General features: G+C 46.4%; 1 protein-coding gene across 1 annotated transcript in view; it reads right to left on the bottom strand.

The window, feature by feature from the left end:
- Positions 1-1228: 1228 nt before the first annotated feature.
- The window catches only part of LOC149443323 (uncharacterized), a 19535-nt gene continuing 1454 nt past the window's right edge, over positions 1229-19309 (bottom strand). Inside the window, exons 2-6 of the mRNA XM_089655703.1 lie at positions 17513-17539; positions 14486-14743; positions 5900-5949; positions 5256-5420; positions 1229-1303 (exon numbers count right to left, since the gene is read on the bottom strand). Of these exons, the coding sequence (XP_089511829.1) occupies positions 1229-1303; positions 5256-5420; positions 5900-5949; positions 14486-14666 (471 nt within the window). The 5' untranslated portion in view covers positions 14667-14743; positions 17513-17539. The remainder of the gene's footprint in view (positions 1304-5255; positions 5421-5899; positions 5950-14485; positions 14744-17512; positions 17540-19309) is intronic.

Genomic DNA, 19309 nt, shown 5'->3' on the forward strand with positions numbered 1-19309 from the left:
ATCATCAATTTATCATCTCACCTCAAAACAATTAAAATATTAAAGTATATCAGAAGCCCAAACTAGTTTCTGCCATTTGTGTCTCAAAGGGCAGATTGACTGCCACTTCCTGTCCTGTAGACATATCTACTGGACAGCAAATATCTTCAAAGTCAGGTTGAATCCCCATGGGAAGATTTCCCCTCAATTTCAGTTCTGGTGACAACTGAAAATTTTGGAATTTTTTCTTTCAGTCCTGGTGATAATGGTAGGCAGGACATATAGAGAGGGTGATTCTCCCCAGTGGGGACACAGTCATAAATAGAAACCTTCAAAACCTTAACTGCGTATTTCACAAATAAATTTCCAATAGCAAATAAAAATGATATCACAATCGAAGACATGCAAGTCCTAAAGAAATTATATAGTCCCAATTGGTGCAAAAAAGTGCCCGTGCTCTGATATTAATATGGTGCTCTACTTGACAGTGCTGTTGTGCCCCACATGGAGTTTCAATCACCCTATGTCGGTGACCAACTATCGCTAGTGTGGTCAACAGCGCTTTAGGGGTAAAACCTTTATGCAATCCGCCCCATTGTATTTATCAGAAAAATGAATAGGCACAAACTTCCTCACACACACTCCTCTTGTGGAAAGCATTCCCAGAAGAGTGAAGGTTGGTGCAGCCATAAAGGGAAGGAAGAAGGCAACTCAATATAAATACCCATGGTTTGGGAATGGGATGTCCAAGAAGCTCATATAGATGTGATGGGCAGGTGTCTAAAATCTTTTGGCCTTATAGTAGATAGTATATAATGTGAGAACATTATCGTCCTAAAGTGCAATCCTAGTATTACACCTAAAAAAAGATATTTGCATACTACATGACATACTACCATCAGTTGCAATTGGCCGCTAGGGCCGAACACAGTCACATGGGGATTGATTTATTAAAACTGTAGAGTGCAACCCCATGGGAGGAGTTCACATTCTATTCAATGCTGCAATTGGAGAGGTGGCAGAAGGAGCAGAGAGAGAGCACTTGGAAAGGTGTGAACATGGTTCAGAAGGGCAGTATTTTCAATATGAAGCTAAGATCAAGAGCACAACCTCTAATTAGCAGCAGAAATATTCAAAACTAACTTTAGAAAATATTTTTGTACCAAAAGAGTAGCATGCTTGTGCAGCACCTCTGGTGTGTTTAGTTAGGTACATTTAGTTTGGCTCACAAGTGGGGTTCAAGCTCAGGTCAGGCTGGAGGGCTCTGAAGGTCAGGCCTCATCACCTCTCCCTGGTTCTGGAAGTTTCCAGAAACTTCTAGAAGCTAGTGGGCGGGGGGTACAGGGATCTGAATATTCATGGAATTTTTACCAATCCCCTGGCAGGAGAGTAAGATGTGCCCATAAATAATGAAGAGCTTGACCAGTGGGGTTTGTTGCAGGTTGGAGTATGGAGTGCTGATTCGAAGATCGTGAGGCCTGGAGGGGACCCAAGGGCTGGGGGCTCTGCCTTCAGGCAGTAGCTAAGGAAGGAAGGAAAGGAGCAGTTTAATTAGAGAGATCTTCACCACCCTTCAGTCTCATCCAGGAGACACCCTGTGTTGCAAGGACCTGTACAGCAGGAGGCCAGAACAATAGTCTATGCCAAGCAGTAGGATTTCCAGGGACAGTGTGAGTGCCTCTACCAGGGGTGCACTGACAACTCATGGGGCCCCCCGGGCAATAGGGGATCATGGGGCCCCTGTGTCCTTGCCCAAACTCAAAAAAAGGTATGAAAAAGGTACCAGGGACATCTCATGGGGCCCCCTACTGACCCCGGGCCCTCGGGCGATGCCCGAGTTTCCAAATGGTTAGTCCGCCCCTGGCCTCTATTTACCACCTCCTGAGCCAACAAAGGGAGAGGGCAGCAGGATGCAATATTTAGCTAGCCTAAAAAGGGACAGTGCCACAACTTACCTTAAACCCTCTTTTGCTCAGGGATTAACTCGTAGAAGCCAGGTGCGCTGTCTATATTCCCTCTAAGGCAGTGGTTCTCAACCTTTCTAATGCCGCGACCCCTTAATACAGTTCCTCATGTTGTGGTGACCCCCAACCATAAAATTATTTTCGTTGCTACTTCATAGCTGTAATTTTGCAGTGGGAGGACTAGCGCCCCATCACTGATGTCAGTGGGATGAATAGCGCCCCATCGTTGGCGTCAGTGGGGGGAGGAATAGTGCCCCATCGTTGGCGTCAGTGGGGGGAGGAATAGCGCCCCATCGTTGGCGTCAGTGGGGGGAGGAATAGTGCCCCATCGTTGGCGTCAGTGGGGGGAGGAATAGCGCCCCATCGTTGGCGTCAGTGGGGGGAGGAATAGTGCCCCATCGTTGGCGTCAGTGGGGGGAGGAATAGTGCCCCATCGTTGGCGTCAGTGGGGGGAGGAATAGTGCCCCATCGTTGGCGTCAGTGGGGGGAGGAATAGTGCCCCATCGTTGGCGTCAGTGGGTGGAGGAATAGTGCCCCATCGTTGGCGTCAGTGGGGGGAGGAATAGTGCCCCATCGTTGGCGTCAGTGGGGGGAGGAATAGTGCCCCATCGTTGGCGTCAGTGGGGGGAGGAATAGTGCCCCATCTTTGGCGTCAGTGGGGGGAGGAATAGTGCCCCATCGTTGGCATCAGTGGGGGGAAGAATAGTGCCCCATCGTTGGCGTCAGTGGGGGGAGGAATAGTGCCCCATCGTTGGCGTCAGTGGGGGGAGGAATAGTGCCCCATCGTTGGCGTCAGTGGGGGGAGGAATAGTGCCCCATCGTTGGCGTCAGTGGGGGGAGGAATAGTGCCCCATCGTTGGCGTCAGTGGGGGGAGGAATAGTGCCCCATCGTTGGCGTCAGTGGGGGGAGGAATAGTGCCCCATCGTTGGCGTCAGTGGGGGGAGGAATAGTGCCCCATCGTTGGCGTCAGTGGGGGGAGGAATAGTGCCCCATCGTTGGCGTCAGTGGGGGGAGGAATAGTGCCCCATCGTTGGCGTCAGTGGGGGGAGGAATAGTGCCCCATCGTTGGCGTCAGTGGGGGGAGGAATAGTGCCCCATCGTTGGCGTCAGTGGGGGGAGGAATAGTGCCCCATCGTTGGCGTCAGTGGGGGGAGGAATAGTGCCCCATCGTTGGCGTCAGTGAGGGGAGGAATAGTGCCCCATCGTTGGCGTCAGTGGGGGGAGGAATAGTGCCCCATCGTTGGTGTCAGTGGGGGGAGGAATAGTGCCCCATCGTTGGTGTCAGTGGGGGGAGGAAAAGTGCCCCATCGTTGGTGTCAGTGGGGGGAGGAATAGTGCCCCATCGTTGGTGTCAGTGAGGGGAGGAATACTGTCTCATCGTTGGTGTCAGTGGGGGTAGGTATAGTGCCCCATCGTTGGTGTCAGTGGGGGGAGGAATAGTGCCCCATCGTTGGTGTCAGTGGGAGGAATAGTGCACCATCGTTGGTGTCAGTGGGGGGAGGAATAGTGCCCCATCGTTGGTGTCAGTGGGGGGAGGAATAGTGCCCCATCGTTGGTGTCAGTGGGAGGAATAGTGCACCATCGTTGGTGTCAGTGGGGGGAGGAATAGTGCACCATCGTTGGTGTCAGTGGGGGGAGGAATAGTGCCCCATCGTTGGTATTAGTGACACAAATGATGGGGCACTATCCCTTCCACTGACACCAATGATACTTACCTTGCTGACTCCTGCTCCAGCCTGGGCTCGCTCTCTCCCTCTCCCATCTACAGCCTGCATACCTGGCTGCAGCAGCAAAATTTGCACTTACCTGTCAGCTGTCTTCCTTCTCTGGCCTCTCTCTTCACTCGTTCCTGCAGCTCCCTCAATCTTCTTCGATCTCCGCGCGCTGCCGCTCGGCTCCTCCTCTCCAAGCTCCACCTTCTCGCCGGTGATTGGCCGCCTGTGTGCCTCTCCTGAGCTACAGTTCCGGTGGCCAATCAGCGGCGAGGAGGCGGTGACAGGGGCAGCATATCATCCCGCCCACACATCGCCGGAGACAGCAGCGGTGTCTCGGTTCCTAAGACCATCGGAAATATGTTTTCCGATGGTCTTAGGCGACCCCTGGGAAATGGTCGTTCGACCCCCAAAGGGGTCGCGACCCCCAGGTTGAGAACCGCTGCTCTAAGGGGACATAGAGCTCCTGCATATGATTGAGACTGCTATTTTCCACTAAGGGGACATAAAGCTCCTAAAAACAAATGGTACAGTATATTCGCTATTGATCCATTAAGGATTGATATTATTCCAGAGGGAGTACAGTCTAGGATCCATTTCCTGAAAGCTGTGCATAGAAAACTTGTCCTCTAAGTCAGCTTTTTTCAACCAGGGTGCACCCTGGGGTGCCTTGAGTTTTCTTCAGGGGTGCCTTGGCAAAATGTCTAAAAATTGCCCAAAACTTGTATATAAGCTAACGGGTGGAACAATCCTGCCTTTTAGTGACACAAAGTCACAGGTTTTCATTGTGCACCATTACGACCTTCTAGAAGCCAGTTTCCTGACAACCAATGACATCATTGGTTGATAAGGAGGATGTTGGATGACTGCACAGAACCCTTGTTTGACACTCCCCTGCCCCTATCTTTCAGTGGTGGGGTCACATTAGCTCAGTGATGGAGAAAAACTGGAAGAATAAATCACCTCTATCGTTGGGTGTCCTACATGTGTGGATGTTGCTACGTTATATATAACTATTAGAATAGTTTTCTACATTTTAGAATGGGGTGCCTCAAGACTGTCCATAATTTTAGAGGGTGCCTTGACTGAAAAAAAAGGTTGAGAAACACTGCTCTAAGTCATTGTTGAACTCAGCTTGGGCATCCCATAACCTCTTATCCCCATCCAGTTTTATATGCCCTCAATAAAACATAAAAAACAAGCCCAAAGACTGGTTATTGACTGTGGATGCAAGCTGAAAAAGGTCATGGTGCCTGGCTGTGCAGGATTAGGGGGACCCAAAAACGGCTCCTGAGGGGTTAGCGCTACACTTGGAACAGACTTCCAGAAGAGGTATGGAGGCAGGAAACAGTAAGTGAATTTGAACATGCCGGGAAAAAATATGTTCTATAAAAAAGAAAAGAAAAAATGGGCAGACTTGATGGATCACTTGGTCGTTTTCTGCCACCACTCTTCTATCTTTCTAGGTTTTTGTACTCTGTTTTTCGTTTGGGCTCAGCTTCCACAGTTCAGGTCCTCTTAGATGACAAGTATCTTCTATTGTAATTAGACATCTTTCTATAACTGGAGTCTTGCTTTAGGCATAAAAAATATACTCACTTTTATCGTTTCCACATCGAACGTGAGATTTGATTGCAAAGCCTTGTCTGTAACATTGCCGATAATACTCAGAACCAACTGTACGTCATAATCACTGTAACCAACCTGGGTGGTATTGGCCATGAGATTGCTAAGAGAATTTATGATATCAGGTCCCGAAGAATTCTGAAGGAACAAAGGAATTCGTATTACACCTTTACACGAATCTTGAAGGATTACAAAAACTGCTACAAATGACAATATTACCTTCTCCTTCTTTTACTGAGTGTCCCAAAATAAAAATATAAAAAAAATATGCAGTTTTGGAAAGTACCCTGAGAGATATTTTGACATTTGAGATGTCCAAAGTGAGAGAAAATTAGGAATGAGTGAAACTGAAAGTTTGTCACTTACCTGAAATTTCAGTAAAAATAGTGAAATTCTGGCCAAGGTTTAACATTTTTGGGCACATCAATGGAAAATTAGGGTAGCTTTTGATTGTTTTTTTAATAGAGTAATGGACTTTAAATATGTCCTATGTGGGTTTTTTTTACATTTTTTTTCCACAAAAAAAATTGCAGATAGTGGGAAAATATATAATATAGAGTAAAGAAAGGAACAGTACATAAACAACAATCAAATACACACAAAAAATATACACTTACCGAGTTGGCTTTTTTCAACACATTATCCAACTTATCAGTCAAATTAAAACCTAATAAAAAAAAGTTCATACAAAAGGGTTTGCAAGAAAGTTATTTTCTATAGTTATACACATTTTCTGAAAACAAAAGAAAACATGATAGTCACTATCCGGACCTGAATGTGAAAAAAATGACCCCATTTTTTGCCATTTTTTGGGTGTTTTGCCATGCTTTTTTATGCACATTGAGTGTTTTTGCTTGTCTCTGTACAGCGCTTTTAAGGCATTTTTGAATGTTGGCATTTTTTATTAGCCAATAGAAAAAAATATAAAGCTTCATCTTTTGTTGCTATGTTTTTCTGCTTTTTTCATCAGCTTTCTCTTCTTCATCCTGGTGTTTATTTATTGAAGTATAATGTATTTATTTTTTATTTATTTATGTATTTTTGTTAGGGTTATTTATTTATTTTAGGCAATTAATTTTTTTTATTATTATTTATTCATTATTAAGAATGGTTATGTATTTATTTATTGATTATTATTTATTTTATTTATTTGTTACATTTGACCAGAAAAACACGATTAAATGCACAACAAAACAAAACCAATCATAAATGCGCAAATCACGCATTTGAATGCATTTCTACGAGGTAAAAATGCTTCAGAAATTCAACAATCTACCTAAATCTAGTTGCAAAACTAGTTCCAAATTTTTTTTGAGCCTCAGGCCTTTGGCTTCAGGAAACTTGGAGTGGAAATTTGAACCAGCTCCATAGAGATGCAGTTTCTCTCCTTCAGCACTTTGGAGCTTCGAGCTACAAAACGGTCAGGTGTGAATGGGGACTTAGGATAAAACTCAACTTAAAGATGACTGCCCTAAAGAAGCAGCAAAATCCAATAATCCATATCCATAGTTGCGTAACTAGAACCTTCAGGGCCCCGTGCAGGAAACCATGAAGGGCTCCCTGGCCAGGGCCCTTCCTTATGAGCCCGGTAGTTGAACGCCAGGGTCGGGTGCTGCTGCGACCTTTGTGACCCTGGTAGTTCTATCACTGGTGTCTGTAGTTTCTTTTTATTTTTGTTACTTTATTTTTATTTTTTTTTTACCTTTTTGTAATATATATATTGTTTTTACAATAATTTTTTTAATTATTTTTTACAAATTTTTTTTGAGCCCTGTTGGGGGGCTTTGGTGAGATATCAGGGGTATGGCTTTTGAGACAGAGAAAGGAGATTGAGGACACAGCCCTCAATCTTCTTCTCTGCATCCTCAATTGCTCAGAATGAATGGATAGGAATAGCTCTGTACAGAGCTTCCTGTTCATTCAAAAATGGAAGTATAGTAAACGCAGATTACTGCACTTCAGTCCATTATTCAACCTAGAGGTGTAACTAGAACCTTTACGGCCCGGTGCAAGAAACCATTAAGGGTCCTCCCACGTTGGCGGGTTGGTGGAACGCCAGGGCCTGGTCGTACGTGTGACTTTTGCGACCCTGGTAATTCTGCCACTGTTGTCAATAGTTTTTATTTTTCTGGGGTTTGTTTTATATTATTATTATTTTATTTTTATTTTTTTTTTACCATTTTATTTATTTTACAATGTTATTTTTTATTATTTTTTACAATTTCTTAGGAGCCCCACTGGGAGGGCTTTGGTGAAATATCAGAGGTCTAAACAGACCTCTGATGTTCAACCTTTGAGACAGGGAAAGGAGACTAAGAACACAGCCCTCAATCTCCATCTCTGCAGCCTCAGCTGCACTGAATTAATGGACAGGAATAGCTCTTCCCATTCATTTACAAACTGAAGCATAAGAAACACAGTTTACTATGCCTCAGTTATGAATGAACAGAGTCGGTGATCGGTACGGATCACTGACTATTTATAAAGACAAGGAAGGAGCCATTTACCGGCCCCTTCCCCACTCTCCATCTTGACAGATCCCCTACAGTAGGAGAGGGGAGGGGGGAACTCAGGGATAAGTGTGGAGGATAAGTGGGGGGGGAGAACCGATCCCCTCCATTTTCCTCTTGCAGCCACTGAAAAACTGCAGGAGGAAAATGGAGGGGATCGGTTCCTCTATATGCCATCCCTGCCTCCCCTCCTCTCCAGGTGTACATGGGAGCCGCACGGGCCCCCAGGAGCATAGGGCCAGGTCACAATCACAACCCCTGTAAGTATGCCCCTGATTCAACCACCTCAATACCAGCATGTTTCTTCCTTTTCAAAAACGTGGCAAAAATGTGATTACTCTGGAGTGTCTACCTTCCAAAAGGGATAGTTTTGGGGATGTTCGTACTGTCCTGGCATCCTGGCATTTGTATTTCATAACTTTTATGACACACAAATCTATCTTTCTACCCCTCACCTCACCCCTTCAGTCTCCTCTTGCATTACTAACCTACTAAGTGACATATCGGCATGGATGTCACTCCACTTCCTCAAACTCAATCTTTCCAAAACTGAGCTCTTAGTATTCCCCCCAGCCCGTGCCCCCTCCCCTGACTTCTCCATCAAGACAAATACGACCATCAGTCCCTACCCTCATGCCAGGGTACTTGGTGTAATCCTAGACTCCCATCTGTCCTTTCAGCCCCAAATCCAATCACTGTCCAAATCATGAAGACTTCACCTCCGCAACATCTCCATTTTTAACGTGGGAAACCACTAAGCAACTTATTCACTCCCTTGTTATCTCTCGCCTTGACTATTGTAACTCCCTCCTCATTGGCCTACCTCATCGCAGGCTATCCCCTCTTCAGTCTATCATGAATGCTGCTGCCAGACTCATCCACCTTACTAACCGTTCTGTATCCGCCATCCCTCTCTGCCAATCCCTCCACTGACCTCCACTCAGTGTCCTCCACCCCTCTCTGCCAATCCCTCCACTGGCTTCCCATTGCCCAACGGATAAAATTCAAAACATTAACAATAACATATAAAGCCATTTATAACTCTGCCCCAAATTACATCACCAATCTTGTCTCCAAATATCACCCAAACCATACTCTTCGCTCCTCAAACGACCTCCTTCTCTCTAGCTCCTTTGTCTTCTTCTCCCATGCTCGTCTCCAGGACTTCTCAAGAGCTTCCTCCATCCTCTGGAACTCTCTACTCCAATCTATCAGACTATTGCCTACTCTGCTCACTTTTAGGCGATCTCTGAAAAACTATCTCTTCAGGGAAGCCAATCCTGCCCTCAGCTAATAATGGAATCTTCTATTCCTCCTACAAGTCCATCACCCACAGTTATTACCTTTTGTACCACCAGCCTCTCCCGCTTAGATTGTAAGCTCCAAGGATCAGGCCCTCCTTTCCCTCTTGTATTGATCTGTATTGTTGATGTATTGTCTCCCGTTATATTGTAAAGCGCTGAGCAATCTGTTGGTGCTATATAAATTCTGTATAATAATAATAGTATGCGCACCGTATTTCTGCTATAAGAAGGTGTGGAACTGGTTAAGAGAAGTTTTTTTGCTTGTTTTGGTTTTTTTTTGCACCAAGGAAAAATGTGCCACACTCTCCTTGTGCCAAAGTAGATTGTCTAGCCATGGTATAAAATATCTGAAAAACCATACAGTGAATAACTAGACGTGTGCAGTTTGTTTCATTCCGAATTGAAATTCAGACAAAATTTTCATTATTCCGAGATTCGGATGTATCCGAACATTCGAATTACAATAGCAACAAATTTAAATGGATCAGAAATACTGAAACAAAATAAAAGTCGAATTTGAAAAAGAAATTGAATTTGAAAAACTATTTGAAATGTAAATATATTGCTGATTTCCTTCAAAGACCGTGGGGTTTATTTACTAAAGCTGGGTCACTCAGAATCTGGTGCACTTCTGCATAGGAACCAATCAGCTTCTAGGTTTTATTGTCAAAGCTTAATTGAACAAGCTGAGGTTAGAAGCTGATTGGCTGCCATGCACAGACGCACCAGATTCTGAGTGAACCAGAGTTAGCAGGGCTTTTTTTTCAGGGGGAACTGTTGGCGTGTGCTGGAGGGCCTATTGATGCTGGCTGTTGGGGGGATCTACTGTTACTAGGGGTGCTGGGGGATAAATTGTTCCTGTGAGGGATCTACTGTTGAGGGAGGGGTCTATTGATGCTGGCTGTTGGAGGGTATATTCATGCTAGCTGCTGGGATATCTGTTGTGGCTGATGGGGTCTATTGTTGCTGGGGTAGCATTTTGTTGTGGGCGGGGTCCATTGTTGCTGGGAGGGTCTATTGTTATATAGGGGGGTCTATTATTGCTGGGTAGGGGGTTATTGTGCTGCTTGGGTTCTATTGTTGCTGGCTGCAGGGGATCTATTTTACTGCTTTTCTTATGATCGATAACAAATAAATTCCATACTCATTGCTTAACACTACAAAATGTTAATTGGTTCTGAATTCTCTAAAAGGGGTGGTACTGGGAGGTGGGTAGGGGGTGGAACCAAGGGATAGTGCTCAGAGAAGGGCTGGGGCAGAAACAAGGGGGTTACTCAGAAAGGGGGAGTTCCTGCGTCTATTCTCTGAGAAAAAAAGCCCTGAGTGTTAGTAAATAAACCCCTGTGTGTATTAGAATATAGCCGTCTTCCGATATTCGAATTTCAAAAGGATTGAATACAATAAACAGAATATAATAGAATAAAAAAAAGAATAGCATAGAAAATAAAAGAATAGAATAGAAAATAGAGGAATAGAACAGAAAAGAATAGGAAATAAAAGAATAGAAAAAATAGCATAGATTAGAACAGAATAAAATATAAAGAATAAAGCCATCTCCTGAAATTTGAATTTTTAAAGAGCAGAATAGAATAAAAAAAATTTAAGAAAAAAAAATAAGAACAGAACAGAAAAGAAAAGAAAAGAAGAGTATAGAAAACAAAGGAATAGAAAAGAATGAATACAAAAGAAAAAATAAAATAGAATAGAAAGAATATAGCTGCTAAATTCAAGAGGAATAGAATATAAAAATAGAATAAAAAGAATACAGTCGTCTTCCGAAATGTGAATTTCTAAAAGAATAAAATAGAATAGAATAGCATCCACCCCTCCACTCTTGGTTGCACTCCTGAACGCCAGATCAGTTTGCAACAAGCTCACCGCCATCCATGACCTCTTTATCTCCCACTCCCTCAACCTCCTAGTGGTCACCGAAACCTGGATCCAAGCCACTGACTCCGCCTCCCCTGCAGCACTCTCCTATGGAGGTCTCGTCTGGTCCCATTCACCCAGACCGAGCGGTCGTAGAGGTGGTGGGGTCGGCATGCTCTTGTCACCGCTGAGCACCTTCCAGGTCCTCCCAAACCCCCCATTTCTATCCTTCTCCTCCTTCGAGGCCCACTGCATCCGGCTCTTCTCTCCCACCCCTCTGAGGATTGCAGTAATCTATTGGCCTCCTGGACCCTTATCCTACTTCCTTGACGACTTTTCCGCCTGGCTACCCTTCATCCTCTCCTCTGAGCTACCCACCATCATCCTTGGAGACTTCAATATCCCTGTCAACGTCAACAACCCGGCCACATCCCAACTCCTCCACTTAACCTCTTCTTTTGCACTCACACAGTGCACACAGTCCTCCACCCACACTGACGGGAACACCCTGGACCTCGTTTTCTCCCATCTCTGCACCCTCCATGACCTCACAAACACCCCTTTCCCTCTCTCTGACCACAACCTCATTACGTTCTCCATCTCCCCATCCTCTATCACCTCCCCCCAAAGGTCAAACCATCACCAGCCGTAACCTCTGCAATCTGAACCCGGCCCCTCTCCACTCTGCAGCTGACCGTCTTTACGACAGTATCCTTCCACTGTCATGCCCTGACCTGGCCACTACTGTGTATAATGACTCGCTGTCAGCTGCCTTAGACTCCTTAGCACCCCTAACCACATGCAGCATTAGACCCCGACCGCTTCAACCCTGGCAGAATGTCCACACTAAAAATCTTAAATGACGCAGTCACGCGCTGGAGCGATTATGGCGCAAAACCAGATCCCCTCCCGCGTTCTCCCTCTACAAATCCGCCTTTCTCACCTACTCTTCCTCCCTCCACGCCGCCAAACAAGCCAACTTCGTAACCCTCATCAACACCCTCTCCACCTGTCCTCGCCGGCTCTTCTCCACTTTCAATTCCCTACTCCCCCCCACCCCCACCTCCACCCAGTACCTCACTCACCGCCCACAAGATTGCCAATCACTTCCAAAATAAGATCGACGCAATCCGTAAGGACATCGCCAATGCTCAATCTACCTCCCCACCTAGCCTCCCTCCCACTATAACCCCATTAACTCTCCCCTCCTCTGACCTCGCAACTGCCCTGCCCCCCACCACACCTAACACCCCGCACACTATAACCTCCCCAACATTCCACTCCTTCAGCCTTGCTACTACTGAGGAGGTCACTAAGGTCTTCTCAAAAGCCTGCCTTACCACTTTCCCCCTTGACCCTCTCCCCACACAACTCCTCCGGTCACCCTGCTCCCCCATCCTACACTCCCTCACCCACATCTTCAATCTCTCCCTCTCTACTGGCTCATTCCCCTCCCCCCTAAAGCACGTGCACATCACCCCCATACTCTAAAAACCCTCCCTGGACCCCACCGACCTGAACAACTTTAGACCCTTCTCCCTACTGCCATTTACATCCAAGCTCTTTGAACACTTAGTCTACAATCGCCTAAGCTCCCACCTCACTGACAACAACCTCCTCGATCCACTACAGTCTGGCTTCCGTCCCCTACAATCCACCGAAACTGCCCTACTCAAAATCACTAATGACCTGCTAACCGCCAAAGCTAATGGCCACTACTCAGTCCTACTACTCCTTGACCTTTCCGCGGCCTTTGACACAGTTGACCACCCCTTCCTCCTTAATAAACTACACTCCCTTGGCATCAGAGACTCCGTTCTCCCCTGGCTCTCCAACGCTCCTTCAGTGTTACCTATAATGCTACCACCTCCCCCTCTCTCCCCCTCTCTGTTGGGGTCCCCCAAGGCTCTGTCCTCGGGCCCCTTCTCTTCTCCATCTACACCTCCTCCCTCGGCAAACTGATACACTCCCACGGCTTCAACTATCACCTCTACACCGATGACACGCAAATTTACCTCTCCACCCCTCACCTCACCCCTTCAGTCTCCACCCGTATCGCCCTCCTACTGAACGACATATCAGACTGGATGTCGCTCCATTTCCTCAAGTTGAACCTTTCCAAAACCGAGCTCCTAATTTTCCCCCCAGCCTGCCCCCCCCCATCCTCTCCATCACGACCAACAATACCCCCATCAGTCCCACCCCGCAAGCCAAAGTCCTAGGTGTCACTCTAGACTCAAACCTGTCCTTCCAACCCCATGCCCAATCATTGGCAAACTCATGTAGGCTCCAACTCCGCAACATCTCCAAAATACGTTCGTTCCTAACCCCAGACACTACTAAACAACTCGTTCACTCTAGACTCAAACCTGTCCTTCCAACCCCATGCCCAATCATTGGCAAACTCATGTAGGCTCCAACTCCGCAACATCTCCAAAATACGTTCGTTCCTAACCCCAGACACTACTAAACAACTCGTTCACTCCCTTATTATCTCACATCTGGACTACTGCAACTCCCTTATCACCGCCCTTCCCCAACACAGGCTATCCCCCCTTCAGTCTATCCTGAACTCAGCGGCCAGACTCATCCACCTTACCAACCACTCCGCATCTGCCAACCCCCTCTGTCATTCCCTCCACTGGCTCCCGATTGCCCAAAGCATTAAATTCAAACTACTAACACTGACATACAAAGCCATTCATAATGCTGCCCCAAACTACCTCACCGACCTGATACCCAAATACTACCCAACCCGTAATCTTCACTCCTCACAAGACCTCCTACTTTCTAGCTCCCTGGTCTCCTCCTCCCACACCGACTGCAGGACTTCTCCAGGACTTCCCCAATTCTCTGGAACTCACTACCCCAATCCATCAGATTGTCACCTACCCTCCTCACCTTTAGGCGCACCCTGAAAACCCATCTCTTCAGGGAAGCCTACCCCACCCTCACTTAACAGCCGATCTCCTCCACTCCTCCTACCACTCCATCCCCCACAGCCACTTCCTCCTGTACCACTATCCCCTCCCTCCTAGATTGAAAGCTCGAAAGAGCAGGGCCCTCAAACCCCTCGTGTATTGTTTTGTTACTGTATTGTCTCATGTTCTGTCCCCCACTATAATGTACAGCGTTGAGCAAACCTTTTGGCGCTATATAAATACTGTATAATAATAATAATAATAATAATAAAAGAAAATAGAAATAAAATAGAAATTTGGAAAAATGTGAATTTCCAAAAGAATAGAATAAAATAGAATAGAACAGATGTCGTCCAAAATTCGAATTTCGAATGGAATAGAGCCAACTATTCTTCACAATGAATTCAGTTTGAATATTTTCGATTCAAATTTTTATTCAAATACTTTGAATCCATTGAAAAAAAAATATTGAATCCGGTCAAAAATGAAAAAAACGAAATGATATGAGACATTAGTAACTTAACAAATTGATCAGCAATGAAACAAATTGTTTGTTCTGCACATGTCTATGATCATAGTAGAATTTATTTTTTACTCACCGGCAGAAGTGGGAGTGGACGATGAGACTGGGGTTGTAGACAGAGTTTTTGTGTCTACTGAGGTTGGTGGTGTTGTGCCTAGTGGGGTTGGTGGTGTTGTGCCTGATAGGGTTGGTGGTGTTGTGCCTGATAGGGTTGATGGTGTCGTACTTAAAGTGGGTACTAGTTGTGTGGTTGCCATTATTGGCGTATTTGCATATGTCGTGGCTAGTGGTGCTGGTGTAGTCTGTCCTATTGCAGAAGGTGTAGTAGATCCACCTAGAAATGTAAACAAACAAATAAAACATTAAACTTTTTGTCTGTAATTTAAAGTGGTTCTAACGCCAAAAGGTTTTTTTACCTTAAAGTGGTCGTAAACTTGAGTTAAAAAGCCCTCAAGTGGCGTGCTGTGACTGCTGGAAGGGCTTTCATTTCACCTGGTCTTCCTTCTGGGCTTGAAGGCTCTGGCCACTTGATTGGCTGAGCCGCACGGACATCATCCCCTGCGCATGAGCACGGGAGTCTCATCCGCGGCACAGAGCTCTGAAGAATGGCACGGGTATGCCGTTCCTTCATAGCACATGCGCCAGTGACATCACCAGCTGCAGGGCCACTGAATATCTCCTAGAGGGTGCATGTTTAGGAGATATTCCTTGTATCTACAGGTACGCTTTATTATAAACTTACCTGTAGGTACAAGTGTCCAGTGGGAGTTTACTCCAACTTAATGCATTCTATGTATTAATGTATAAAACCTTCCACTAGCTGCCCCCCCAACAACACTTTATTGGGGGGCCATGCCCGCCTGCAGCTCTTCTCTACCCTTTCCCTGCTCTCACAGGCCTCACTGAAAGCAGCAGGAGCCAATGCTGTCAGTAAAATTATGTGGGGGTAGCTGGGCCTAGCCGCGCTGTGTGTATCTATAGACACACACACACAGCCCGGCTTGGGAGAAAGTCCACACGTGTGACCCCATAGCACGCAGCTTGCCATGGGGGCAAACAAAGAAGAGGAGGAGCAGAGAGCACTAGTGAGGGACTCCAGAGGAGGAGGTAAGGGGCCGCTCTGTGCTATACCATTGGATCGCCTTTCCATTTTGATTACATACGGTACCTTATTTTAGACCCAGTGGTGCCATTAATAGGTCTCTGAGATTCTCTAAGCAATGAAGGCAGATCATGGCTGGTGGGAGGGTACATGGTTTCTGATATCATTACAGCACTCTGCCTCAGTACTTATCTTCAGTCTTGATACAAGCTGTACTATGTGGGGGTTATGCCTCCTTGTGCTGGTGGTCAGTGAAACTTTGCCCCCTTGTGTCTGTGGTCAGTGGAACTTTGCTCCCTTGTGCTGGTGACCAGTGGGACTTTGCCCCCTTGTGCTGGTGACCAGTGGGACTTTGCCCCCTTGTGTTGGTGGTCAGTGAAACTTTGCCCCCTTGTGTCGGTGGCCAGTGGAACTTTGCCCCCTTGTACTGGTGACCAGTGGGACTTTGCCCCTTGTGCTGGTGGTCAGTGGGACTTTGCCCCCTTGTACTGGTGGTCAGTGGAACTTTGCCCCCTTGTGCTGGTCGTCAGTGGAACTTTGCCCCCTTGTGCTGGTGGTCAGTGCAACTTTGCCCCCTTGTGCTGGTGGTCAGTGGAACTTTGCCCCCTTGTGCTGGTGGTCAGTGGAACTTTGCCCCCTTGTGCTGGGGGTCAGTGGAACTTTGCCCCCTTGTGCTGGGGGTCAGTGGAACTTTGCCCCCTTGTGCTGGGGGTCAGTGGATCTTTGCCCCCTTGTGCTGGTGGCCAGTAGAACTTTGCCCCCCTGTACTGGGGATCAGTGGATCTTTGCCCCCTTGTACTGGGGGTCAGTGGAACTTTTCCCCCTTGTGCTTGGGGTCAGTGGAACTTTGCCCCTTGTGCAGGTTGTCAGTGGAACTTTGCCCCCTTGTGCTAGTGGTCAGGGGAACTTTGCCCCCTTGTGCAGGTGGTCAGTGGAACTTTGCCCCCTTTTGTGCTGATGGTCAGTGAAAGCTCTATTATTGTGTTTTTAAGACAATAGATGTTAATGTACGGGTTGGTTTTTCTAAACTAAAACTTCAGTATTCAGGTTTAATTGCAATGCTGGCACTTTGCGATAAATAAGTGGGTTTTGGGTTGCAGTTTGGGCACTCGGTCTCTAAAAGGTTCACCATCACTGCCTTAGATAGACCCCTCCCTTCTCCTCCATGTTTCCTCAGTTAGTTGCCAGCCTTTATAGTCGGCATAAGGCTTAGAACATTATTGTCTCTCTATACCTAGAATAACTGGCAGACATCCCGTCTACTGCATTTTCCAGGTTGGACTAGTTTGGATTAAACTATCATGTCTTAATGGAGAGTTGGGCTGTCTGTGGAGAGCACTTATTGAGCTAGTGGCCATGCTGGCTAGATGAACCAGGGTCTAAAAGGAGGTATGTCAATGCATAGAGCTGTACTTGAACAGAACAATCCCATTTTTCTTATGTGAAGAGAAACCAAGATTTTTTTTTTCTATATGAGAACCTATTCCTGGAGGTGCATTGACAGGACAGCATGGTATCATCAGGGGTAGGAATCATCGGCTTTCTATCCCAGGAAGATAATGTACTTTCTTTCTTTGGTCCTGGCTAAAAATACAGCTCCAAGCAGGTGTTTTCCAATCTCTCCTTACCTCCTGTTATAAAAAGTCTGTTGGTAACAGAACTCAGTAGCTCAAGCTGAAGTTCACACTCACAAGTAAATGAGTCAGAGCAGTGAGTCCCCCCCCCCCTTCCAGAAGATTGAATCCCTCCTCCTCCATAAGGGTTTTCAATCGAAGGGGGGGGGGGGTCTGAAAGGAGATATCCTCTGCTATCCTCTGCCATCCTCTGTCTTTATAAAACACATAAACAGATATACAACAGTTGAGAACCTTTAAGAAATGACCCAAAATTATTAGACTCCCATTAAAAAAAGATAACATGCTCAGTGTTTTGCCGGTTGTTCCCAGTGGATATGTACAGCGTGCGATGTGGTTAGTAGCACATTGGTGGTCCATTACTTACTAAAATAGTGAGGAGATGTTGGTATAGCTGTAAAGAAAGAAATTATGGCAGTTAAAGTGTATGTTGTGTTGTCAGAAAAACAAAGAAAACTCAGTACATCTCTGCAACACTGTATATGCACATCTCCCCATGTTGGTAATAGAACACAATAGCTCAAGTTGAAATTTACACATACAGGTAAATGAGTCAGAGCAGTGACTCTTCTGCCCTCCCACCCTTCCAGAGCAGTGACTCTGCCGCCCTCCCACCCTTCCAGAGCAGTGTCTCTTCCACCCTCATACTCCTCCAGAGCAGTGACTCTTCCACCCTCCCACCCCTCCAGAGCAGTGACTCTTCCGCCCTCCCACCCTTCCAGAGCAGTGACTCTTCCACCCCTCCAGAGCAGTGACTCTTCCACCCTCCCACCCTTCCAGAGCAGTGACTCTTCCACCCTCCCACCCCTCCAGAGCAGTGACTCTTCCGCCCTCCCACCCTTCCAGAGCAGTGACTCTTCCACCCTCCCACCCCTCCAGAGCAGTGACTCTTCCACCCTCCCACCCCTCAAGAGCAGTGACTCTTCCGCCCTCCCACCCTTCCAGAGCAGTGACTCTTCTGCCCTCCCACCTTTCCAGAGCAGTAACTCTTCTGCCCTCTCACCCCTCCAGAGCAGTGACTCTTCCACCCTCCCAGAGCAGTGACTCTTCCACCCTCCCACCCTTCCAGAGCAGTGACTCTTCCACCCTTCCAGAGCAGTGACTCTTCCACCCTTCCAGAGCAGTGACTCTTCCACCCTCCCACCCCTCCAGAGCAGTGAATCCTTCCCCTCTCTCCATACAAGTTTTCAGTCAGAGACAAGGGGACTGAAAGGAGACATCTACTGCCATGCCCTATATTTCTAAAACAAATAAGATATATAACAAAGATTCAAAACCTTTAAAAAAATCTAATTACCAAAATTATGAAAATATTAAAAAAAACAAAGAAACTGATAAAAATTCAGTGAGCTCCTAAACAGCTGCACTGAAATATCAAGCAGTGTCAGAGTACAGAGCAATTCCCCCTCTCATCATCTCCACAACATAGGAGGGCGTTGTTCCTTTATATCTGGCAGATCAAAAGGCATTTTTTCTTTATTTGCACCAATTTACCTACTTTAAAGCACAGCTAAAAACTTACCTTTCCTTGAATGATCTCCTTCCCTTGACGGCACTTCTCCTGGGTGCTGGGCTTTGCCCATCGTCATTGGCCAGCCCGGGATGACGTCACTCCTGCGGCAATGTAAGTTGGGCTGTGCATGTGCAGCCTAATTTACATCCCAGAGAAGACAGTGAGCAGGCAGGTAGGTGTATTTTATTGCAGAGGAGAAGCCCGGAATGGTGAAACATGTCACCACTTTGGGTGGAGCCATTACTGTAATGCAGTGAATCCATTGATTATTAAAAAATACTGTAAGAGGAGCTAAGTGGAGTGCGGCTGATATTGCTTAATATTTTTGGCAGAACTTTAGTTCCACTTCAAGTCCATAAAGCCATTTATCAATGGCCTGGGATTCATGTTGTTATAAGAAGCTCATGGTTGCATCTGCAGCCATGAGTTTTGGTTTTCCAGCTGGTGATTGGCTTTTCAGCAAAAGTGTTTGAAGCCTCTTAAAGCCATCTGTTCTTGTACTGAGAATAGGAATCCACCCCCCCCCCCCAACCGCATCGCCACCTGCGGTGGTTCCTTAGCATTCCTGTTCCTCCAGGGAGCCTGGGAACGTGATAAAGTAACTCACTTCATGATGCAAAGCGAGTGGAGATCAAAGAACATTAATTCCCT

The sequence above is a fragment of the Staurois parvus genome, unplaced genomic scaffold, assembly GCF_062004578.1.
Source record: "Staurois parvus isolate SC_StPar_1 unplaced genomic scaffold, SC_StPar_1.0 ptg000860l, whole genome shotgun sequence".
NCBI lineage: Eukaryota > Metazoa > Chordata > Amphibia > Anura > Ranidae > Staurois > Staurois parvus.